At 44.2% G+C, this 26,480-nt stretch overlaps 1 protein-coding gene across 1 annotated transcript; it reads left to right on the forward strand.

Moving 5' to 3' along the window:
* Window positions 1–15,528: 15,528 nt before the first annotated feature.
* LOC137344804 (THAP domain-containing protein 10-like) lies at window positions 15,529–21,630 on the forward strand. The gene is made up of 4 exons (XM_068007972.1): window positions 15,529–15,877; window positions 18,241–18,349; window positions 18,452–18,758; window positions 19,962–21,630. The coding sequence occupies exons 1-4, from the start codon at window positions 15,639–15,641 to the stop codon at window positions 20,096–20,098; spliced, it is 792 nt and encodes a 263-aa protein (XP_067864073.1). The 5' UTR covers window positions 15,529–15,638; the 3' UTR covers window positions 20,099–21,630.
* Window positions 21,631–26,480: the final 4,850 nt, after the last annotated feature.

Genomic DNA, 26,480 nt, shown 5'->3' on the forward strand with positions numbered 1-26,480 from the left:
AAGGAGACCAAAACTGTACGCAGTACTCCAGGTGAGGTCTCACCAATGCCCTGTACAACTGTAGCAAGACTTCCTTACTCTTGCAATACCCCCTTGCAATAAAGGCCAACATGCCATTTGCTTTCTTAATTGCTTGTTGTACCTGCATGCTAACTTTGTTTCTTGTACAAGGACATCCAGACCTCTCAACACCAACATTTAATAGTTTCTCACCATTTAAAAAAAATTCTGCTTTTCTATTCTTCCTACCAAAGTGAATAACCTCACATTTCCCCACATTATACTCCATCTGCCACCTTCTTGCCCACTCACTTAATCCTGTCTACATCCCTTTGCAGATTCTTTGTCCTCACAGCTTACTTTGCCACCCACCTTTTATATTGTCAGCAAACCTGGATACATTACACTCTGTCCCTTCATCTAAGTTATTAATATAGATTGTAAATAGCTGAGGCCCAAGCACCGATCCTTGCGGCACCCCACTAGTTACAGCCTGCCGACCTGAAAATGACCTGTTTATCCCTGCTCTCCTTTCTGTCCGTAACCAATCCTATCGATGCTAATATGTTACCGCAACCATATGAGCTCTTATCTTGCGTAGCAACCTATTATATGGCGCCTTATCGACTGCCTTTTGAAATCCAAATATAAACATCCACTAGTTCTCCTTTACCCTGCTAGTTAGTAACTCTCCCAATCCTCAGGCTTACTACTATTCTTTGCAACATTATAAGCCTTTTAATCTAATACTATCCTTAACTTCTTTAGTTAGCCACAGATGGATCACTTTTCCCATGAGTTTTTATTTCTTAATAGAATGTATATTCGTTGAGAATTCTGAAGTATTTCTTTAAATGTTTGCCACTGCTTATCTACGGTCATACCTTTTAATCTAATTCCCCAATCTACCTTAGCCAACTCTCCCATCATACCTATTTAATTGGCTTTATTTAAGTTTTTAAGACCAATTTCGGACTTAAGTATGTCACTCTCAAACTCGATGTGAACTAACATATTATGATCACTCTTCCTCAGAAGATCCTTTACTATGAGATTACTAATTAACCCTGTCTTATTACACAAGACCAAATCTAAACTAGCTGGTTCCCTGGTTGGTTCCAAAACGTATTGTTCTAGGAAACTGTCTCGAATGCATTCTGTGAACTCTTCCTTCAGACTACCTTTGCCAATTTGATTTGCCTAGTCTATATGAAGATTAAATTCCCCCAAGATTTATTTAATTGGCTTTGATACAAGCTCCTGTTATTTCTTGATTAATACTCTGTACAATAGTATAGCTGTTAGGGGGGCCTGTAAGCTACTCCCACCGGTGTTTCCTGCCCCTTGTTATTTATTACCTCCACCCATACTGATTCTACTTCCTGATCTTCCGAGCTAAGGTCCTTTCTTACCACATCAAATGCAAAACACTGCGGATGCTAGAAATCTGAAATAAAAACAGAAAATGTTGGAAAAGCTCAGCAAGTCAGGCAGCATCTGTGGAGAAAAACAGTTAACGTTTCAGGTCAAAGACCATCAGAACTGGAAGATGTTGAGTTAGTTTTTAAGCAAGTACAGAGCTAGGAGAGGGAAGGAAAGAACAAAAGGGAAGGTTTGTGATAGCGTGGAGGGCAAGAGTGATTAAATGACAAAAGGGATGATGGTGCAAGGCAAGGAGGGTGGTAATGGGACAGGTTAAGAAAGAAAAGATCAGTCTTGAGTAGCTGTAGATGGCAACAACAGAACCATTACCAGCAGCTGCAGTCCAATAAATTTTTAAAAATATATATATATAGTGGGGGGAGAAAAAAATGTGAGCAGTGGTTGTGGTCTGAAGTTACTGAAATCAATGTTGCGCCTGGAAGGTTGTAAAGTGCCAAAATGAAAGATGAGATGCTGTTCCTCGAGCCTACGTTGAGCTTCAATGGAACGGTGTAAGAGGCCGAGGTCAGAGTGGGAGTGGGACGGTGAATTAAAATGGCAAGCCACGGGCTGGTCAGGGTCACGCTGTGGACAGAGCGGAGGTGTTCAGCAAAGCAATCACCCATTCTGCGTTTGGTCTCCCCAATATAGAGGAGACCATATTGTGAGGGAAGGGAATAAAGTCCTTACAGGTTGCGCCTCTCACCATTGTTGACTCCATGTGCCGCTTCCTGCTCTCGCCCCGAACTGGAAAATTTCCACCTTTCCTTTCACGTGTTCCATCTCCAACTCTTCCCTTCCTCTACTTCTCTATCTCCATTTCTGGGGATAGGCTGTCAACCAATTTCTATTATAAGCCCACCGACTCCCGCAGCTACCTTCATTACACTGCCTCCCACCTTACTTCCTGTAAGGACTCTGTTCCCTTCTCCCAGTTTTTCCATCTCCATCGCATCTGTTCTGACGATGCCACCTTCCACACCCGTGCTTCATTTTTCCTCAACCGAGGATTCCCCTCCACTAGTTGACGGGGCCCTCGACCGTGTCTGTTCAATTTCCTGCACTTCTGCCCTCACCCCTTCCCCTCCCTCCCAGAACCACAATAGGATCCCCCTTGTCCTCACCTTCCACCCCACCAACCTCCAATTTCAACATATCATCCTCCGCCATTTCTGCCACCTCCAGTGCGATCCCACCATCAAACATATCTTCCCCTCCCCTTTCAGCATTCCGAAGGGACCGCTCCCTCCGCGACACCCTGGTCCACCCTTCCATCACCCCCAACACCCGCTCTCCTCCCCATGGCACCTTCCCGTGCGAGCGCAGGAGACGCAACACCTGCCCTTTCACCTCCTCCCTTCCCACCGTCCAGGGCCCCAAACACACTTTCCAGGTGAAACAGCGATTTACTTGTACTTCTTTCAATTCAGTATACTGTATTCGCTGCTCACAATGCGGTCTCCTCTACACTGGGGAAACCAAATGCAGATTGGGTGATCGCTTTGCTGAACACCTCCGCTCATTCGGCAAGCATGACCCTGACCTGCCAGTCGCTTGCCATTTTAATTCCCCGACCCATTCCCAATCTGACCCCTCCGTCCTCTGCCTCTTACACCGTTCCAATGAAGTGCAACGTAAGCTCGAGGCACAGCACCTCATCTTTTAATTGGGCACGTTTCAACCTTCCGGACTCAATATTGATTTCAATAACTTTAGATCATAACCATGGCTCCCATTTTTTTCCCAATATACTTTGATTTATTGGACTGTAGCTGTTGGTTATGGTTCTGTTGTTGCCATCTGCAGCTAGTCTAGACCAATCTTTTGTTTCTTAACTTGTCCCATTATCATCCCTTTTTTTTCATTTAATCACCCTATCATCAGTGACCTTCCCTTTTGTTCTTTCCTCCCCCCACCCGGTTCTAACTACAAAAACTGGCCTGCATTTTAGCTTCTAGTCAGGCTGACATTTTGCAGTCTCTTGTTTAAAACCTGCCTGGCTGCTCTTTTGAAGACAGACTCTTTGCTGAGGTATGGTTCTTTAGGCACCTCCGCTGCTTTGCTCGATTGTCCGTTCATATGTGAGTGTTGAAAGTGATTGACAGCAGGTGTTTGTGGGGGCCACACAGCCAAATTCAATCCTGCACCCTCCTGCTGACTACAGATGTGCACTTCTGGCGGGGGTTGGTGAATAACCCAGCTGATTTATTTTCCCCTTCTAGGACTATTGAGGACAATTCTATTGCCGCTATCATTGGTGTATGCTTATAATGCCCCACTTCAGCATTGATAGAAGACAGAAATTTGTGCCGTTAGACTTGTGTAGTTTGGCTTAGAAGTTTTTGAGAAACTAAAATGAATTCATTTAGCTCACATTGGACATTTAAGGAGTTACAGTATTTTGAGAATTTATAGCATAACAATATTAAACTGAAGCAAAAATAGGTAAAAATACTTGGTCAATCCATGTTTGAACTCCTCTAAATCGGGTTTCACAGTGCTGAAACAGCCTTTATCAAAGTCACAAATGACATCCTATGTGACTGAGATGAATTATCTCACCTCATCTTTCTCGACCTGTCTGTAGCCTTTGACACGGTTGACCATCCTCCTCCAAAGCCTCTCCTCTGATGTCCAGCTGGGTGGGACTTCCCTCGCCTGTATCCATTACTATCTATCCAGTCGTAGCCAGAGAATCACCTGCAATGGCTTCTCTTCCCACTCCTGTACCGTTACCTCTGGAATCCCCCAAGGATCTATCCTTAGCCCCTCCTATTTCTCATCTACATTCAGCCCCTTGGCAACATCATTCAAAAACACGATGTTGGATTCTACATGTACGCTGATGACACCCAGCTCTGCCTCACCACCTCTTGTGACCCCTCCACTGCCACTGATTTGTCACGCTGCTTGTCCGACATCCACTATAGGACGAGCAGAAATTTTTTTCCAATTAAATATTGGGAAGACAAGCAGTTTCCACTTCGTAGCTGTGTTCAAGTTACAGCATCCCTAGAGTTAAGACCCAACCAGGCTCTGAAGGGAGGCAGTGAGACTTCCCTCTGAGGAGGTGGTTTTGCACTGCTTGGATTTTGGTACCCTACAAGCCTTGTTTAAAAAAATGGAGAAATTCCCACCTGCAATCACCATTTAATCTTTAACAACTGGAAGAGGTAGAATCATCCATGCACAGAGCTCTGCTGTACAGAAGAATTGCAGTTTAAGCCAGAATAAATGATGACACACACATGGTATCTGGAGCGTAAGTTCATTACTGCCAGTGTAACATTGTTAAACAGCATAGTTATTTTCCAATAATTGTCACTTAGGCAAATATTTCTAACAGTCCTTCACTGTTCATCATACAATAACAGGCTGCACACTAAATTTTACATCAATTACATGTTTGCTGCTGGCAAGAGAGCCTATGCAGCAAATTGGTACCTTAAGTCATAAGTTCTTTGCACCTGTCTACAAATTTGGTCATGTGGTTTTTCAGCAATGGAACAGCCTGGGGCTGGTAGAGCATCAAACTAGAGAAGCATCAGCCTTCGTGGCAGAGAGAGTGGATATTATTGCCTAGTATGGAGCTGTCACACCCACACATTTCAGGGAGGTGATTGGTAAACAAAGCACATGAAGGGTCCCATTGAATGGTTGGGTTTCAGGATTTTTGTAATTGCAATGGGAACATCTGTGTGTTACATGTGAAATGTGCAGCTGTGTCTCGATGGAGTTTCTTCTTGTGGCTGAAGAATTAAGCTGGCGTTCACTATTTTAACAAAAGCACAATAGTTCGCATGCTGGAAATCTGAAATAAAAACAGAAAATGCTGGAAACGCTCAGCAGGTCAGGCAGCATCTATGGAGAGAGAAACACAGTTAACATTTCAGATTGATGATCTTTCATCACTGATTATGAAATTATCTAATTTTTTTCATGTCTTTTTTATGTTACGAACTTCTTTTGGGCATTAGAAATTTTAGTTTTAGAGAAAATATGACTATTTTGCCCCCTCCCAAGTGTTTTAATCAATTTAATTAGTCCACGGTTCTTTAAATGGATTGGTCTCATAAACTCTTAGTAACTTCTGATAGTAGTTTTCTTGCCACTTTTGATTCATATCTTCCCCACCTCTTCAGTTCTGATTTACTGAGGTTTTACTTATAGACAATCAACAAAGTCTGATTTTATAAGAAGTGATGCAAGAAGTACATGTCTATACAGAACTTTTAATATATTCTGTAACTATATTAAGGGTCAATTCAGTTAGAATACTTTTGTTAGTTGTTTACTAATTACTTGGACATTGCAAATAATCACTGATATACTTAGATTTATTTATGACTAGTGTCTATTTGTCAATTTTTTTAAAACTTCAGTGGTCTATTTATTTTTGGTGTGTAACTAAATAATTGCAATAGTTCTGCTATTGAATGACTTCATTATTTGCAATGGTTTTCCTATTGAATCAAGAAACTATTAAAACAGTCCTGCTGTTGAAACCATTTTCAATGGTTCTGCAATGTCATCAATCAAGTAATTAATTGCAATAATTTTGTATTTCGAACTAGTTAATTAATTATTTCCAATAGCTGTGCGGCTGCAACCAGTCACCGCTCCGATGGGCCATAAGTTGGCAGTGTTGCTGTGAGGGCCGGTAGATGCCGGCGCTGCTGCTGTTACTTCACCTGAGAAAGAAGTGGAGGTGGCGAGAGGAGCAACAGAAGGAGCGGGCCCGCAGGTAGGGACACCTGCGGTGGGGAGGTCGGCCGGCGGTGCCTCCCCCAGTGCAGGGTCCATCCCGCAGCTTCGGCCTGACTCTTCATTATAGCCGAACAAAAGCAGCCAGCTCCCCTTGGCTGCGAAATCCTGACAGCAGGAGATACCTCATGAGATCCCTGGCTCGGGCTGATATATCTCAGTACCTGGTTTGTGGCCAGCTTATTTATGTATCTTTAATTCATTTTCCAAGTTAAATCTAAAGTTTCAGCACAGATAGTGTCAGCTGTGGCTCAGTGGTAGCAAATGTAAGGAATCTTACAACACCAGGTTATAGTCCAACTGTTGGACTATAACCTGGTGTTGTAAGATTCCTTACATTTGTCCACCCCAGTCCATCACCGGCATCTCCACATCAGTGGTAGCACTCTGACCTCTGAGTCAGAAGGTTGTGGGTTCAAGCTCCACTCCAGAGACTTGAGCACAAAATCCAGGCTGACACCTCAGTAATGTACTGAGGGAGTGCCGCACTGTTGGAGGTGCCATCTTTTGGATGAGATGTTAAACTGAGGCCCCATGGAGGAAGAGCAGGGTACTTCCCTGTGTCCTGACCAATATTTATCCTTCGACTAACACCAAAGAAAAAAACAGATCATCTGGTCATTATCACATTGCTGTTTGTGGGATCTTGCTGTACACAAATTGGCTGCTGCGTTTCCTACATTACAACAGTGACTACACTTCAAAAGAACTTTATTGGCTGTAAAGTGCTTTGGGATGTCCTGAGGTCGTGAAAGTCCTTTCCATTTTACGTTTATCTGCATTGGATTTAATCTGCCATTTGATCCACCCAACTTTCCTTCCTGACCCCATGTTAGCTGATATTGTTAATGTTTCCCTCTCCTCAGGTACTGCCCCCTTGCCTTCAAATCTGCTGTCATCACCTCCCACCTCAAAAAACCCACCCTTGACCCCTCTGTCCTTGCAAACTACCGCCCCATCTCCAACCTCCCCAAAGTCCTTGAACGTGTTGTCACCTCCCAAATCTGTGCCCATCTTTCCCGCAACGCCATGTTTGAATCCCTCCATCAGGTTTCTGCCCCTGCCACAGTACTGAAAGGGCCCTTATCAAAGTCACAAATGACATCCTATGAAACTGTGACCATGGGAAACTATCCCACTCATCCTTCTCGACCTGTCTGAAGCCTTTGATGTGGTTGATCACACCATCCTCCTCCAAGGTCTCTCCTCCGTCGTCCGACTGGGTGGGACTGCGCTCGCCTGGTTCCATTCCTATCTATCCAGTTGTAGCCAGAGAATCACCTGCAATGGCTTCTCTTCCTGCTCCCGCACCGTTACCTCTGGAGTCCCTCAAGGATCTATCCTTGGCCCCCTCCTATTTCTCTCCTACGTGCTGCCCATCAGCGACGTCATCACATGTACGCTGACGACACCCAGCTCTACCGCACCACCACCTCTCTCGCCCCCGCCCCCCCCCCCCCGTCTCTGATTTGTCGCACTGCTTGCCTGACATTCAATACTGGATGAGCAAAAATTTCCTCCAACTAAATATTGGGAAGACTGAAGCCATTGTCTTCGATCTCTGCCATAAACTCCCTCTCCCTGGCCACTGTCTGAGGCTGAACCAGACCGTTTGCAACTTTGGCGAACAGTTTGACCCTGAGATGAGCTTCCGACCACACATCCGCTCCATCACCAAGACCACCTACTTCCACCTCCGTATCATCGCCTGTCTCCATCATCTGCTGCTGAAACCCTCATCCAGGCCTTTGTTACCTCTGGACTTGACTATTCTAATGCACTCCTGGCTGGCCTCCCATTTTCCATCCTCCATAAACTTGAGCTCATCCAAAACGCAGCTGCCCATATCCTAACTCACACCAAGTCCTGTTTACCCATCACCCTGTGCTCGCTGACCTACATTGGCTCCTAGTCTGCGAACGCCTCGATTTCAAAATTCTCATCCTTGTTTTCAAATCCCTCCATGACCCTCGCCCCCTCCCTATCTCTAATCTCCTCCAGCCCTAAAACCCTCTGAGATCGCTGTGCTCCTCCATTTCTTGCCTCTTGCACATCCCCAATTTTAATCGCTCCACCATTGGTGCCCGTACCTTCAGCTGCTAAGGCTCTAAGTCTGGAATTCCCTCCCTAAACTTCTCCACCTCTCTACCCCTCTCCTTTTAAGATGCTCTTTAAAAGCTACCGCTTTGACCAAGCTTTTGGTCACCTGTTCTAATATCTCCTTATGTGGCTCGGTGTCAAATTTTGTTTGATAATCGCTTCTGTGAAGAGCCTTGGGACGTTTTACAACATTAAAGGTGCTATATAAATGCCAGTTGTTAATAAATGTCATTCATTTTGTAGGCTGCATTTTCAGATTCAACTGCTTCCCCTGCAAGTTCACCAAACCATTTGCTGCTTTGCATTAAATTTGTTTCGGAGGCATTGCAAATTTGGTGTTTTGTATGTTCAAATAACTCTTCATGGGAGCTACTTTTTTGCCCTGGTCAAGTTGAGGGTTATCAGTCCTCTGGAATTGAATGCTTTTTTTTACTTCAGGTACCCAGAGTTGATATCTAGCATTTCCCCGTAAGTTTTAGCAGCACAGATGAGAAGGGTGGCAAAGCTTCCTCTGCTGTGATGTGGCCTTAAGCCCAAATTCCAGAGGACACCCCTTCCGGTCTACTGTTACGAGCCTTCACCTATTCCCATCTGCCATCTTTGGGGCCTCTGAATAGATCAATTTCTGCCAAATTGTAAGCGGCAAAGTGTTGGTACAGAGCCATGAGGAGCTGAGTTGAGGCAGCACAAACTCATTTCACTTGTGACTTGCAGCTAGCAGAGGGAGGATTTCATCCCATCGTTCTGCTGGATTTGAACCCAAGTCTCCCTCAATTGGGAAATTTTAGAAATGGTATTTGGTTCGGCAAACTTGCCCCTTTCTAATTGGCACCAACGGCTTCCAATCATATCGCCTATCTTTCTCCTGAAACTCCAGTTAATTGCATCTTGAATCCCTTTATCCTGTTTGCCGTCCCTTTTAGCTTATTCCAGATCACTGTGACATGTTTCATTCCCTGTTTACTCTCTGTCCATTGACTATGAATGGGATGGTCCAGGGTTTTTTTAATGTCCTACTTTTTCAAGCCCCTTTGTCAGTGTGATTAAGTTTATTGATCTTCAAATCCTGAAACCTCTCTGGTCACCTCAATCCTCCCCCCTCCTCTTCTCCTTACTACTACTATTACTACTACTACTACCAAAACAACAAAAACAACAACAACAACAACAACGACGTCCTTAACTTAGATCCCTGAGTCCAATTGGTTTCCCTGTGATGCATTCTAAGTACGACATTAAGTTAGGTGAGATGATAGTGTAGATGGGAGCAGAAAGTTGCAAAGGGACATTGATAGATTAATTGAGTGGGTGAAACTGTGGCAGATGGGGTTCAATGTGGGGCAGTGTGAGGTCATCCACTTTGGACCCAAGAAAGATAGATCAGAGTATTTTCTAAATGGCGAGAAGCTGGGAACTGTGGATGAGCAGAGAGATTTAGGGGTCCAAGTACAGAAATCACTATAAAAGCTCGTGGAGAGGTATAAAAAATAATTTAAAAGGCTAATAGAATGTTGGCCTTTATCTCAAGAGGGCTGGAATACAAAGGGGTGGAAGTTGCAGCTGTACAGGTCTCTAGTGAGACCCCATCTGGAATACTGCATTCAGTTCTAGACACATCTCAGGAAGGATATATTGGCCCTGGAGGGGGTGCAATGCAGATTCACCAGGATGGTACCGGGGCTAAAAGGGTTAAATTATGAGGACCGGTTGCATAGACTAGGCTTGTATTCCCTTAAATATAGAAGGTTAAGGGGTGATCTAATTGAGATGTTTTAAGATGATTAAAGGATTTCATACAATAGAATCATTTGATCGGGTAGATAGAAAGAAACTATTTCCTCTGGTGGGAGAATCCAGAACAAGAGGGCATAACCTTAAAATTAGAGCTAGGCTGTTCAGGAGTGATGTCAGGAAGCACTTCTTCACACAAAGGGGAGTGGAAATCTGGAACTCTCTTCCCCCAAAAAGCTGTTGAGGCTGGGGGTCAATTGAAAATTTCAAAACTGGGATTGATCGATTTTTGTGAGGTTAGGGAATTAAGGGGTATGGAACCCAGGCAGGTAAATAGAGTTAAGGTACAGACCAGCCATGATCTAATTGAATGGCGGAACAGACTTGAGGGGCTGAATGGCCTACTCCTGTTCCTATTCTTAAAGTAGACAGTACATCCTTCCTATAGTAAATCTAGTTTTTTGGTGCCTGGCATGTTAAGTGTAGTCTGCTGACATGCCACTCTTCACCTGGTTACAGTGTTCTTTTCTGCTTGGTGAACTTCCTTTCCGATTTGAAATGGGTTGTTTTTCAGACATGTGCCAATTTGTTAATCGGAGTGTGTTTGTTGCTTGAAAGGGAATTGTGATGGTGGGACTCTTTTTCAAAGAATGGTGTAGCTATCCTGTTCTGTACTAGTCTGGTTATAGATAAATGTATTCAATATTTTTCTGACTGGGCAGTCTGATTTATTTAACAGAATTCTTTGTGTCTTTTTGTTAAAGAAAGGGCTGAATGTATTCACATTGCAGACATTTGGAGGGAGATAGCCAGAGTTTTTAAAAAGGTAAAATACTGACTCTCAATTCGGTCTGGATAACTTCTTTTAGAAGAAGTGTAATGCCTTTGTACTAATCTGCCCAGTCTGAATGGGGCACAATTAATAGCACTGACTCACTCCTGAGCTACATTATATTTACCACGCAAGGTTTTCTGGGTTCCTCTGAATCGGAGCAGCACTGTCCAGGTATAGGCACCTACTGCGGGATCAGTGTGTCGAGAATTCTGCATTCCTCCAACTCTGACCTCTTATCCATTCCCCATTTCCTTCTCCCCATCCTTGGCAACAGTGCCTTCAGCCGTCTAGGCTTTAGGCTCTAAGCTCTGGAATTGACTCCCCCTCCCCCCCCCCAGCATCCTCCAAACCCATCTGCCTTTCTACCTCTCTCCTCCTTTAAGACGCTCCTTAAAACCTACCTCTTTGACCAAGCTTGTCCTAATGCCTTTCTTTGGCTCGATGTCAATTTTTGTCTGATTACGCTCCTGTGAAGTGCTATGGGGTGCTTTACTGCATTGAAGGGCTATATAAATGAAAGTTGTTGTCTTAGTATGTCGCTGTTCAGTGATGCCACCCCTTGAGTTGTGGAGGAAGTCAGGGTGCCTAGTATGTGCAGCTAGTATGATTTATTCAACTTGCAAGTGCACCATTTACTGACCTGAAGACTGGCCTTGTGCCTTCTAGGTAGGGTTGGATGGTTTCTGAGTGTGTTCATGCTGTCCCTTTATTTCTCCAGCTGTTCAACTGGTGCTAACACAATTTTACTGCACTGCTGGGTCATTGGCTTGATTGACTGTTAGAGGCAATATGGTCACAGCACTTTGGAAATATAGCTAATAGGATTAGAAGGCAAAAAGCAAGAAACTGCAGATGCTGGATATCTGGAACAAAAAGCTCAGGGTCAGCAAGGTCATAGAATCATAGAATGGTTACAGCACAGAAGGAGGCCATTTGGCCCTTCGAGCCCATGCCGGCTCTTTGTAAGAGCAATCCAGTTAGTTCCATTCCTCTGCTCTTTCCCTGTAGCCCTATACATTTTTTCCCTTCAAGTATTTATCCAATTCCTTTTTGAAGGCCACAATTGAATCTGCTTCCACCACCCTTTCAGGCAGTGCATAACAGATCATAACAACTCGCTGCATAAAAAAGTTTTTCCTCATGTCACCTTTGGTTCTTTTGCCAATCACCTTAAATCTGTGCCCTCTGGTTCTTGACCCTTCCGCCAATGGGAACAGTTTCTCTTTATTTATTTTATCTAAACCCTTCATGATTTTGAACACTTCTTTCAAATCTCCTCTCAACCTTCTCTTCTAAGGAGAACAACCCCAGCTTCTCCAGTCTATCCTCGTAACTGAAGTTCCTCATCCCTGGAATCATTCTAGTAAATCTTTTCTGCATCCTTTCTAAAGTGTGATGCTCAAATTTGGACACAATACTCCAGTTGTGGCCGAACCAGTGTTTTATAAAGGTTCAACATAACTTCCTTGCTTTTGTACTCTCTGCCTCTTTTTATAAAGCCCAGGATCCTGTATGGTTTTTTAACTGCTTTCTCAATCTGTCCTGCCACCTTCAAAGATTTGTGCACATATACCCCCAGGTCTCTGTTCCTGCACCCTCATTCTTCCTGCCAAAATGTATCACTTCGCACTTCTCTGCATTAAATTTCATCTGCCATGTGTCCGCCTATTCCACCAGCCTGTCTATATCCTCTTGAAGTCTATCACTATCCTCCTCGCTATTTACTACACTTCCAAGTTTTGTGTCATCTGCAAATTTTGACATTGTGCCCTGTATAGCCAAGTCATTAATACATAATAAAAAAAAGCAGTGGTCCCCAGGGGTTGGTACTGGGAACACCACTGTATACCTTCCTCCAGTCCGAAAAACAACTGTTCACCACTGCTGTTGCCTGTCACTTAGCCAATTTTGTATCCATGCTGCCACTGCCCCTTTTATTCCATGGGCTTCAATTTTGCTGACAAGCCTATTATGTGGTACTTTATCAAAAGCCTTTTGAAAGTCCATATACACAACATCAACTGCATTGCCCTCACCAACCCTCTCTATTACCTCATCAAAAAACTCTGTTAGTTAAACACGATTTGCCTTTAACAAATCTGTGCTGGCTTTCCTTTATTAATCCACAGTTGTCCAAGTGACTATTAATTCTGTCCTGGATTATCGTTTCTAAAAGTTTCCCCACTACTGAGGTTAAACTGACTGGCCTGTAGTTGCTGGGTTTATCCTTACACCCTTTTTTGAACAAGGGTGTAACATTTGCAATTCTCCAGTCCTCTGGCACCATCCCCTGTGTCTAAGGAGGATTGAAAGATTATGGCCAGTACCTCTGCAATTTCTACCCAGGTGACTTATCTACTTTATGTACCGCCAGCCTTTCAAGTACCTCCTCTTTATCAAAATTTTAGCCCATCCAATATCTCAACTACCTCCTCTTTTTACTGTGACTTTGGCAGCATCTTCTTCCTTGGTAAAGGCAGATGCAAAGTACTCATTTAGTACCTCAGCCATGTCCTCTCCCTCCATGTGTAGATTTCCTTTATGGTCCCTAATCGGCCCCACCCCTCCTCTTAGTAGCCGTTTAATATTTATATGCCTATAGAAGACTTTTGGATTTCAGGGTGTGGGCCCTTTGTCAGAGCTCAGTTTTCATGAAGGATTCACATCTGAAAAATTAACTCATCTGTTCTCATTGGAGGATTGTAAAGGTGTGACTTTACAACTGGTGATTATCCTCAAGGCCACAAGATGGCAGCAGAGAACCCGTGCACATTATACTCCACCAGGGATGGAGAATTGTTTGCCTCTGGGAGTCGATTAAATCATTCAGAACAGGAGAATGTTCAAATATTTTGTGTTGGAAGGTCTGAAACGTTTGCTGTGCATCGGTAAAAGGTTAACTGAAAACCCTCTTATATAAAAAAAAAGCCCTTATCCAGAGCATTGAATGTAGTCAAATATTCTATAAATTTTGCCAATATTCTTAAACTAAACCACTTCACTAAATGCTGTAAACGCTGTACTGAGATGGTGCTTCTCACATTAAAGTAGGAATAACCAGGATGTAGGTCGGATTAAAAAAAATGTATAGCCTGTTGCCTACCCCGCCCCATTTGTTGGGTGTTTATGACTTCTGCAGGGGCTGTTTTGAATTGATCGTGTAGCAACTAATTCCCCCCCCCAAAAAAAATAGTTTTATGATCTGATGAGAAAGGAAATCTACCTTGTTTAATTACTGATAGCACCCATCTAAAGGGGCCAAAGAAAGGATGTCAACCATCATACATCCATTGTCAGGTGGCACTTTAACACTGGGCTTTATCTACAGGGTGACTGAGGTTAGAATCATAGAATGATACACCACAGGAGGAGGCCATTCGGCCCATTGTGCCTGTGCCAGGTTAATTGATACCATTTATTAATCTAGGTTGCTTCAATTTTAGCTTTTGGTATGTCAATTCAGTTCTCTTGTACTACTAGGCTCAGTAACTCATCCAAGACATTCTTTGATGTCAGTATTCAATGTTTAAAGAAAAAAAATAAAACCTCCTGGGGGGAAAAAATAAAAAGGATGTTGAAGTTGACCCCAATTTTTTTTTAAAACTTACTGAGTTTTAAAACAGGCCCCAATGAAGTTCCTGACATGCATGCAATTGTCCACTGTATGTTGCTGTAAACAATGCAAAATTTAAATTATGTAATTTTGAATCAATTGCTGCTCAATAACAAGGACTGCAGATTTAGGATTATGAAATCAGTACAATACTACTATGTAGGTCGGTACCGGGAGAATCAGCTGCTGTAGCTGTAGCTCATTTGTCAGCTGGAGGTGAGCACGTTCAGCCTTTAGCGCTGCAGCAGGATTCCTGGATTATCTGGTTGGGCCCTGGGTCGATTTGACAATAGCTTCTACAATAGAATCAGAGAAAATTTAGTCACAGAAGGAGTCCATTCTGTCCATCGTGTCCATGCCGGCCGAAAATGAGCCTCCCAGCGTAATCCCACTTTCCAGCACTTGGTCCGTAGCCCTGTAGGTTACGGCTCTTCAGGTGCACGTCCAGGTACTTTTTAAATGAGTTGAGGGTTTCTGCCTCTACCACCCTTTCAGGCAGTGAGTTCCAGACCCCCACCACCCTCTGGGTGAAAAAAATGTTTCCTCATTCTCCTTTTATCCTTCTACCCTCTGCTAAGGGAAAGAGGTCCTATTATCAGGAAAGAAGGGATTTATACACTATGTCATGACTCCAACATCCCCCAGTTCTCCACACTTAATTAGTGCAGCAATGCCGCTACTTTGTTACTGTGGGATCGTTCCGTGTGCAATCAGTTAATCGAGCATTAATCTGAATAACGATGAGCTGCACTGAAAGTGGGGAAAGGTCCCTTTAAATGTAAATTGACGGGCCCGAAGCCCCGCCCCCTGGGCCCGGCTGAGTGACGGGCCCGAAGCCCCGCCCCCTGGGCCCGGCTGCGTGACGGGCCCGAAGCCCCGCCCCCTGGGCCCGGCTGCGTGACGGGCCCGAAGCCCCGCCCCCTGGGCCCGGCTGAGTGACGGGCCCGAAGCCCCGCCCCCTGGGCCCGGCTGAGTGACGGGCCGGAAGCCCCGCCCCCTGGGCCCGGCTGCGTGACGGGCCCGAAGCCCCGCCCCCTGGGCCCGGCTGCGTGACGGGCCCGAAGCCCCGCCCCCTGGGCCCGGCTGAGTGACGACGGGAGTGAGCGGCCGCGGGGCGGGGTGGGCGTCGAGCCGCGGCTCCCTTCCCCTCCCCTGGGCCGGGCTTGGGCGGCCATGCCGAGGCGCTGCGTGGTTTACGGCTGCGGCAACACCAGCAAGAACGAGGTGTCGCTGCACGCCTTCCCCAGGGACGCGGCGCTGTGCGAGGTGTGGGTCCGCTTCGTGGCCTGGCGGCGGCCCAAGTTCCGCGACTCCCCGCACTCGGTGATCTGCAGCGCCCACTTTAGGCCCCACTGCTTCGACACCGAGCGCAGCGAGCTGATGAGCAGGTTCGGCATCCCGGTCACAAGCAGGTGAGGGGCCGGGGATCGGGGCCTGGGGCAAGGGAACCACCGCCCGCCGCTCTATTGTTCACCGTCCGGGGTCGACGCTCGGCCCCTCCGGTCTCTTCCCCCCTCCCGCTGCTTCCCACTGAATAAAGAGCCCAAAGCCCCGCCCCCACAGCATTAAGCAAGGGCGGAATATTATGGGCTGCCCAGATTTCAGTAGGCTCAAGTTTCTTTGGGCAAAGACGGTTGAAAGAATTTAATGTCATTTAAATAATTTATGCATTATTATATGTGTTAATAATGTGCATTTTTATATATTTGTTTTATGCCAAACTTCCCCGACCATTCCCTCCTGCCTCACCCATGAATTCCCATCTTTCTCTAGTTTCTCTCCTATCTCCCCGCCTTCCCTCTCCGAGCTCATCTTGACCATGAGACCCACCTCCTGCTCCCTCGACCCTATTCCCACTAAACTGCTGACCACCCAACTTCCCTTCCTTGCCCCCATGTTAGATGATATTGGTTAACTGTTCCTTCTCCTCAGGTACTGTCCCCATCCTTTCCCAAATTTGCCATCATCACCACCTTCAAAAAACCTACACTTGCCCCCGCCTCCCCGGTCCTTGCAAACTACTGCCCCTACGCCAACCTCCCTTTCCTCTCCAAAGCCCTTGAACATGTTGTCGCCTCCCAAATCCATGCTCATCTTTACTGCAACTCCATGTTTGAATCCCTCCCATCAGGTTTCCATCCCTGCCACAGTACCTTATCAAAGTCAAAGATGACATCCTATGTGACTGTGACCGCGGTAAATTATCCCTCCTCATTCTTCTCGACCTGTCTGCAGCTTTTGACACTGTTGACCACACCATCGTCCTCCAACACCTCCTCCGTCGTCCAGCTGGGTGGGACTGCTCTTGCCTGGTTCCATTTTTACCTATCCATTTGTAGCCAGAGAATCACCTGCAATGGCTTCTCTTCCCTCTCCCACACCGTTACCTCTGGAGTCCCCCGAGGATCTATCTTTGGTGGTCTCCTACTTCTTCTGATCTACGTGTTGCCCCTCGACGACATCATCTGATGACGTCAGGTTCCACATGTACGCTGATGACACCCAGCTCTACCTCACCACCTCATCCCTCGACCCCTCCAATGTCTTTGATTTGTCACATTGCTTGTCCGACACTGGATGAGCAAAAATTTCATAAATATTGGGATGATTGAAGCCATTGTGTTCGGTCCCTGCCACAAAACCCATTCCCTAGCCACCAGCTCCATCCCTCTCCCTGGCCACTGTCTGAGGCTGAACCAGACTGTTCGCAACTTTGATGTCCAATTTGACCCTGAGATGAGCTTCCAACCCTGTATTCGCTCCACCTCCATAAAGTCTCCGCCCCTGCCTCAGCTCATCTGCTGCTGAAACCCTCATCCATGCCTTTGTTGCCTCTAGACTTGACTATTCCAATGGTCTCCTGGCCGGCCTCCCATCTTCCACCCTCCATAAACTTGAGCACATCCAAAACTCTGCTGCCCGTATCCTAACTCGCACCAAGTCCCTTTCACCCATCACCCCTCTGCTCGCTGACTTACATTGGCTCCTGGTCCGGGAATGCCTCAATTTTAAAATTCTCACCCTTGTTTTCAAATCCCTCCATGGCCTCGCCCCTCCCTATCTCTGTAACCCCCTCCAGCTCTACAACCCTCCGAGATCTCTGCGCTCTTCCAATTCTTGCCTCTTGCGCATCCCCGATTTTAATCACTGCACCATTGGTGGCTGTGCCTTCAGCTGCCTAGGCCCTGAGCCTCTCTACCTCTCCTCCTTTAAGACGCTCCTTAAAGCCTACCTCTTTGACCAAGCTTTTGGTCACCTGACAAAATATCTCCTTATGTGGCTCGATGTCAAATTTTGTTTGATAATGTTCCTGTGAAGCACCTTGGGATGTTTTACTACATTCTTGGCGCTATATAATTGCAAGTTGTTATGTATACATTTTATATATTTCTGTTTTATATATTTATTTATATTGCACATTATGTATTATAGTTTTATATTAGAACCATAGAATGATAAATCACAGAAGGAGGCCATTCGGCCCATCTTGCCTGTGACGACTTTTTGAAAGAGCTATCCAATTAGTCCCAAGCCCCCTCTTTTTCTCATAGCCTTGCCAATTTTTCCCCTTCAAGTATTTGTCCAATTCCCTTTTGAAAGTTACTATTAAATCTGCTTCCACCACCCTTTCAGGCAGTGAATTACAGATCATAACAACTCACTGTGTAAAAACATTTCTCCGCATCTCGCCTCTGGTCCTTTTATTGTTTTATATGTGCGCAGTTTTAATTTATGTTCACCTATTTAATGCATTTTTGATTCATTTTTCTCTCAGACGTAAGCTGAAAGTGGATGCAGTGCCTACTGTGGCTAATGATCTTCCCAGTCCATGCAGCAAGCGGAAGAAAACACTAGATGCTTCTGCAGAAGAGTCGAGGAAAACAGTACGGGCTGTTTTTACCTGTCCTGTCCTCTTAAAATGCTTTTCGTGGAATTTGTTTTGCAGAGTTGTTAACTGGAATTTTTTTTTCCCATTGATCCTGCAGGTTGTACACCAACTATTTGACACAAGCACCTCAGTTACATACACCATCCATGAGACTGTTGATGAGGAGCGCCTTAAAAATGCCAACGGGACCCCCAGTTTGAATACTTCCAGTGAACAGTGTACTCAGACGACAAGTGTGCCCACTGTGATTAACTGTCTGCCATCTCCACTGAGTGGACAGTCAACAAGTGTGCCCAGTGTAATTAACTGCATACCACCTGGACTGAATGAACAATTCTATCGAATAAATCAAATGCACAACAAAAAAATTCAAACCACAATCAAGCCCAAAGTCAGAACGGTTGGTAAGTTATGCGAGCCTGTAGCCAGTTTTCTGCCGTTGCTGTTCAAACCCTGTAACAAATAAGATTGTCCACATTCTGTGCAGTTTTTGTACACTATTCTTTTGTGTAGTTGGGTGCTTATTCTCCGTCTCTCTATCCCAGTCCTGCCAGTCAGGATGACAAGACAGTGTTAAATGTCCTTTTCTGACTTTCTGTGCCATGGCAGGGGTAGGGGAGTGACCCAGATTGTGTTTTTGATCTGGATGAGAAATGCATTGAAACCATTGCTTTGTATCCATGTCCCTCTTATGGTACAGCTTGATGGGTGTCCAAACCTCTTCAGTTGTGTACTGTCTGGTACTAAGGTAAAAGTGATTTGGGAGTAAAGTACTACAAATTTAGGAATTTTACTCGGTGTTTGGCCATATTTCATATCAATAAATGACCGAGATTCATTTATGAAGGACAACCACAAATGAAAAGTTTTGAATTTGAAATTTTCACATAAAGTCATATATTAAGTCTTTAATAGTTTAAAATAGAACAGAATGAAGTTGTTCCTGATATTTGATGTACTTCAATTTTTTTTTTGTCAGTTTATGAACTGAGTTGGCCCAATGAAAGAAAGATTTTGCATTCATATAGCGCCTTTCACGACCAAAGCGCTCCACAGCCAATGAAGTACTTTTTGGAGTATAGTCACTGTTGTAATGTAGAAACCGTGGCAACCAATTTGTGCACAGCAAGGTCCCACAAACCGCAGCAGTCAATTTGTGCACAGCAAGGTCCCACAAACAGCAGTGAGGTAATGACTAGATATTCTGTTTTAGTAATGTTGGTTGAGGGATAAATATTGGCCAGAACACTGGGGGAGAACTCCCCATCTCTTCTTAGAATAGTGTCATGGAATCTTTTACATCCACCTGAGAGGGCAGATGGGAATCTTAATTTAACGTCTCATCCGAAAGATGGCAACTCCGACAGTGCAGCACTCCCTCAGTACAGCACAGAAGTGTCAGCCTGGATTAAGTGGGACTCGAACCCACAACCTTCTGACTCGGAGGTGAGAGTACTATAACTGAGCCATGGATGATGCCTTAAATGAGCCTGTTCACAATCTAAGGGATGAATGGAAATGTAATTTCTCAAATTTAAATACTAACTTCCAATTTTCAGCCTATATTTGAGCCCTTGTGATATTCCATTCTATCTGTGTGTTTGCAGGTATTCAAGTGACTATTGGAGAGAAAAAAAAGTTGCTTGCATCTCGAGAGACTCAAACTGATTGGACTTTCCAGCCGCCTTTTCCTGTGCAGGATTACTCGTGCTCCGTGAAAACTGAAGTAATTGATGCTGTTTAGGCTTTGGAATTGTCTTGAACTTGTTAATCAGACCGAAAATGATCAGGAATACTTTACCACAATTCCTGATGGTAGCTCGTACATTTTTGTGTGTTAGACACAAAAGGCAAAACGATAGCCTTGGGTATTATGAGCGTTCTTTAAGTTCACCTTGAACACTGCCTGAACGCAGATGCCTCTTGCATTTGGCATGGGTACATTCAATGGTGGCTTGACCTCACTGTAATGGGGATTGTGCAGCCGCATGGTTTGGTACCATCAAAATGTAAGTTGGTTGCAGATCTGGAGTGTGTGAAGCAGTTGGGTTTGATTAAATGTCGCAGGCGCACTGAAGTATTTTAATTTTTCTTTCCTCTGTTGGAAAATGTTTTTGTATGCTAGAAGGAGAAAGGGAAAGTCTGTGCAGTACTGTGTACTGCCACTAGACGTCTTTAATGGACTCGTTTACAAAGTTTCTGGAGGCATTTAGTGCAGGTTTTTCTTTTGCCTGTTTAACCCCACTATGCACACATTGCTCGGTGAACCAGAGGCAGAGCCTCCTAAGCCTTTGAGAATGGTGCTTTTAATATGATTACTAGGTGTATGAAAACCAGCAGGAGATTCATTTTCCCAATGCCAAGCAGTTGATGCCACTCTGATAACGCAGGCCAAATCAGAAACTTGCCATGTTGAAGTGGTGGTGTGCTCTGAGGTTGCAGCTGACCCTGTCACCTTTCTAGTGATCATGTGTTGCATATTATGGGTTGCATTTTTTGCCAGTGCAGATACCTGCAGCTCCCTCCTGTCATCTCTGCACAGAAGACATAAACAGCCTTGCTCCCTGAAGGGGATTGGTTGAAAAATCCTATGTGGAGACATTTCACGCTTCAAATGTTACTCCCTGATGTTGACAGGTTGTAGAATTTAATTCTAGCTGAAAATAGTGTACAATGTTCAAAGGGAAAATCCCCACCCCTGCTCTTTGAATAGTGCCATGGGATCTTTTATGTGCACCTGAGGGAGCAGAGTGTCTTATTTGAAAGACTGCACCTCCGACAGAGCAGCACTCCCTCTGTAGGGCTTGCACCCATGACCTTCTGACTGAGGTGAGAGTGTTACCACAGAGCCACGGCTGACACCTTATTGAAAGGCTATCTTAAGTGACTATAATAATGCCAAATGTTAACATTGGCTGAAAAGCAGAGTCCATTACTTCTAGTTTCTAATTTTTTTTGCCCATTTTTAAACACTTGTCTGATCAGGTTTAGTCTCAAATTCCCAGGCATGTAATCTTTATGACCCACCTCATGATTCATTATTTCCAAAAAAAAACACATTTCTGCTGTTGGAATATTTTAATGGAAAATTGTGGTTACTTTAGACTATACATTAAAATAAAGGATGTCTTTTCAAATTCAAGCTGGAAAAGCAAGGTGCAAAGCAGCCTGGGGGAGCTGTCCTGTTGATCGTTCAAGTGACAATCAGATCATTGTATTGGTACATAGCTGAGTATATGTACGATTCTGATTTTCGATTAAATGTTTTTGAATTTAGTAAGGTTGGTCAATATAAAATTACTTTTGCGTTCAGTTTCCCCGTCTAGACTTTTCACTATGAAGAAACATCGTTTATCCCTAACCAGCACCTCCAAGACTATTTATTAGTGGTTAAAATTGAATGCTTAAAGAGTTTTTATGTTAAAAGCATTTATCTTAGTAAATCAAAGCACTTGTCACTCAACTTGTGTAATTAGGTCCAATCTACCCCCTTCACCCTCTGATTCTCGACTACAGCCATTGTAACTTTCCATTGAAAGAAAAAGATTTGCCTTTCATGACTTCAGGATATCCAAAAACGCTTTACAGCCAATGAAGTGTTGTAATATAGGAAACGTGGCAGCCAATAGCTCACAGCAAGGTCCTACAAACTGCAATGTGATAATGACCAGATAATCTGCTTTTTAGTGATGCTGGTTGAGGGGCAAATATTGGCCAGGAAGAACTCCCCTGCTCTTCTTCGAAATAGTGTCACGGGATCTTTTACGTCCACCTGAGAGGGCAGACGGGGTCTTGGCTTAATGTCTCATCCGAAAGACAGCACCTCTGACAATGCAGTCCCTCGGTACTACACTGGAGTGTTAGCTTAGATTTTATGGTCAAGTATCTCTGAAGTGGGACTCGAACCCACAACCTTCTGGACTCGGGCGAGAGTGCTACCAGCTGAGCCACGGCTGACACCTAGCCACTAATGCTAGTAGACAAGCTTTGAAAATAAAACTTTCAACTATTGAGTTATTCATGTTTTCAGTAAATGCTATAATAGTGGAAAGAAGATGTTACTGACTCGGTGCTGGTATTCCTTTATGTCTGACTACCTTTCTGAATTTTTGAGGTAAATTCCAGACCGTCTTCAGTCGCTGGGGATTAGTTGTTTGATGAACAGCTCTTATGCTCTCCTTATTTCAGACTTGACATTTTAAATTCTCATTAGGGAAACTTACGTCAAATATTTGATGTGGTGACGAGTTTGATCATTCATCATTTAAGATTTTTGGCTTTTTAGTCCCATCTCTCAACAGTCAAGCAGCAACAGCCCTGCATTGAGTGCACAACTGAAATATTGAAAACTTAGTTTCACAGTGAAGCAAACGAGTTATTTTCAACCAAAGGAACATCGGTACTAATTAAATCAAGGAAACAGCCCACTGATCTTTTGATCAAATCTGCCAATCTGATCTTGACGCTCCTGTTGTAATGTAGAAAGCTTCCAGAGATCCGTATGACAGGATCACCCTCAAATTCACAAAGAAAGTAGGCAGGGGTGCCTCTCTTTCCTTGACTTGTAGACAGAGAATGCAGAAGGGGGGGATGGGGTATAATTATATATGGTTTACAGGAAGATTGGTTGTGAAAGAAAGAACAAACTTGCATTTATATAGCACCCTTCACGACCTCAGTTCACCCTAATGCACTTTACAGCTATTGAAGTGTGGTCACTGCTGTAATGTAGGTATCACGGCATCCAATTGCACATAGTAAGGTCCCACAAACAGCACATTAGATCAATGACCAAATTATCTGTTTTCAAGGTTTTGGTTGAGGGATAAATATTGTCCAGGGCAAGCTCTTTGAGTAATGATGTGGGATCTTTTACTTCCACCTGAGAGAGCAGATGGAGCCTCAGTTTAGCATCTTGTCTGACAGTGCAGCGCTCCCTTATTACTGCACTAAGTGTCAGACTGGATTATGTGCTCAAGTCTGTAGTGGGACTCGAACCCACGACCTTCTGACTCAGAAGCAAGAGTGCGACCACTGGGCCAAGGCTGTACTCCAGCAATTATACAAGGCCTTGTTGAGACCACACCTGGAGTATTGTGTGCAGTTTTTGTCTCCTTACCTAAGAAAGGATATACTTGCCATAGAGGGAGTTCAGCGAAGGTTCACCAGACTGATTCCTGGCTTGGCACGACTGTCATATGAGGAGAGATTGGGTCGATTCGGCCTGTATTCACTCGAGTTTAGAAGAATGAGAGGGGATCTCATTGAAACATATAAAATTCTGACAGGACTAGACAGACTGGATGCAGGGAGGATGTTTCCCCTGGCTGGGGGGGTCCAGAACGAGGGGTCATAGTCTCAGGATACGAGGTAGGACATTTAGGACTGAGATGAGAAATTTCTTCATTCAGAGGGTGGTGAACCTGTGGAATTCCCTACCACAGAAGGCTGTGGAGGCCAAGTCACTGAATATATTTAAGAAGGAGCTAGATAGATTTATAGACACAAAAGGCATCAAGAGGCATAGAGAGCGAGCGGGAATATGGTATTGAGATAGAGGATCAGCCATGATCATATTGAATGGTGGAGCAGGCTCGAATGGCCTACTCCTGCTCCTATTTTCTATGTCATATAATAGTTTCTCTCCCGAGAGCTAGCCAGAAATGTTTACGGTCACATGTTTACAGTGACTTGCATGGAGATTGGGATTTTAACTAGTGTGTGGACCAGATTCTGGGTTTTACTATTGCTGTGAACAATGTGCTTTTGACCTGTCTATTTACAAATTCTCACATTGCTCTGCAAAGATTACACTGTACCGTCTCAAACATTGGTTTGCTCTATAAAATCCCTACTCATTGAAAATAAGCCTAGAAGACAATTTCAAGATGCCCAGTCAAAGCTTCTGTGTTGGTCTTTCAGTATCTCCCCATAGACAGAAAATAATCATTTGACATCTGCACTAGACACGGGTATCTGAATGGTTTGAAGAGGAGTCATAGCTGGGGTCGCTATCAGCAGAGCCATTGAAATCCAGTACTGATGTCGATCAAATGAACCCACCTCGCCTAGTTCCTACACAACCTGCATTATATAAATTTCCCAATCCTTCACAAGTGCAGCATTGTGTGCAGTGGGAATGGGGATACCAGGTGACTAAAAGTGAAAGATCTTGTTTGAGTTTTGGGATATTTAATATTTGGCAGCCTTTTGCAGCAAATTAGTCAGTATTTACATGCATTCTACAAGCTGACTTTAAAAGCCTTATTGGAGTTTAATTGCTCTTCCTTCATCTTGTTTCCAATCTGTCTTTTTTAAAAACCAAAATTAGTAGTTTTGGTTGTCCCACCCAAGCAACTGTGCTGGACTGTGCAGTGTCATACACTTAGAAGCAGCCAGAAGCCTGTGGTTGCTTTGCGGGAGTTTTATTCATGTGAAGATGTCTAGAATTGTTTGTAATTAATGCTAGTTGAGCTTGGGATTCCACCAATCCATTTTCCAGTGGAGTCCACAGGAAGTTAATGGAGGCAGCATCATTTGGATCTTCACCGGAGGTCTTGTAGGTTTTCAGAGTGGTATCTCACTGTCTCAAACCATGTCCATCTGCCCAAATTGGTAAAGTAATCAACTGCTTCTGCACACAGTGATCTTCCAAAAATGCAATGTACGCATGTTCCAGAGCCTGTTGGAAGATGTACTTTATCAAAGAAACAAGTTCATTCACGGTCATAAAGTGATTCAATCATGTATTTCTGCGGGATAAGAGTGTCTTCCAAATGAGTGCCTTCCACAGCAACTTGCATTTATATGGCACCTTTAATGTAGTAAGACGTCACAAGGCACTTCACAGGAGCATTAACAGACAAAATTTGACAACCTCTCCAATATCCACCCCCCAAACTGCATTCCTAAAGCACTACATGGTGTAATGGGCAGTGTCACTTACAACAGCAACCTCCCACTGGAACTCAACTTTGAAGTTCTATAGTGTGCTTCTGTAGTGTGTAGTTTGAGTCTCTGTTGAGTGAATCACCATTGCAAGTATTATACTGCTTGCAAGATGTGCTTTTCCCCTCCCAGAACAAAAACAAATGGCATTAAGGCCCCTGTATGGAAGCCTCCCAGTGGCTGATCTTTTGATGCGAGATTTAAGGTGATTAGCAAAAGAACCAGAGGGGAGATGAAATTTTTTTTATGCGGTGAGTTATGCTCTAGAATGCACTGCCTGAAAGGGTGGCCGAAGCAGATTAACTAGTAACTTTCAAAAGGGAATTGGATAAATACTTGAAGGGGAGAAAATTGCAGGGTTATGGGGAAAGAGCAGGGGAGTGGGACTCACTGGATAGCTCTTTCAAGGGGCTGGCACAGGCACGATGGGGGAATCGCCGCCTTCTGTGCTGTAAGATTCTATGATTTGCACTAAATTTCTGTTAGTGTTATTTTAAGGCAAAAATTAATATGAAAAAATCACCCATCAGAACATTTCCCCGAATGTGTTTGCACATGATATCCAAATCTATTCCACAGCTGTGCAAAATTCTGTATCCACTGCGTGTGCAGCTTGAGTGTAGATTTGTCTCATGGTGTTTAGTTTTGATAGTGGTCCAATCTTTTTCCACAGATTTCCCCATCCAGTCCCCAACACTCGGATGATCCAGTTCCTCCTCAGGAATATTTGCAACATGTCAGACCTTCAACGTATAAATCACCAATTTAATTCCTGGCAGCTGTTGCTGTGATTTATGTTTTGAAGCCATTGTACGATTTTACCTGCTTGGCTTGCCTGCCATGTTTCCTCTTTGTTCTCTATTTCTGGCTAATTAAGTGGTCTTTAATATGCTTCCTTGTAGTTCAGACAATGGATTTCCTCTATTTTGACACAGTCCTTCAGACTTGAATTGCAAGGCAACTTTTATCGCAGTGGTATCCTGAGTCTCGGTCTTCTGGACATTTCCAGTAGTCAAGGTGGAGAGAACTAAAACTGGAATTGCAACATTACAGTTTGTTTCTGTTGTAAAATTTTGGAGGGACAAAACCCGCAAACACAAAGTACTACTGAACACGTCACGGTAAGGAGGGCTTAAATCACTGCAGTACTTATAAATGAAACTGCAATGACTTGAGGA

The sequence above is a fragment of the Heptranchias perlo genome, chromosome 28 (assembly GCF_035084215.1).
Source record: "Heptranchias perlo isolate sHepPer1 chromosome 28, sHepPer1.hap1, whole genome shotgun sequence".
NCBI classification, from domain to species: domain Eukaryota; kingdom Metazoa; phylum Chordata; class Chondrichthyes; order Hexanchiformes; family Hexanchidae; genus Heptranchias; species Heptranchias perlo.

Bases quoted from the DNA above. Each gene is read 5' to 3' on its own strand.
- LOC137344804 (XM_068007972.1), top strand. From the start codon at position 15,639: ATGCCGAGGCGCTGCGTGGTTTACGGCTGCGGCAACACCAGCAAGAAC. The intron at 18,350-18,451 runs GTACGGGCTGTT...TTGATCCTGCAG, and splicing joins CAGAAGAGTCGAGGAAAACA to GTTGTACACCAACTATTTGA. The intron at 18,759-19,961 runs GTAAGTTATGCG...GTGTGTTTGCAG, and splicing joins GCCCAAAGTCAGAACGGTTG to GTATTCAAGTGACTATTGGA.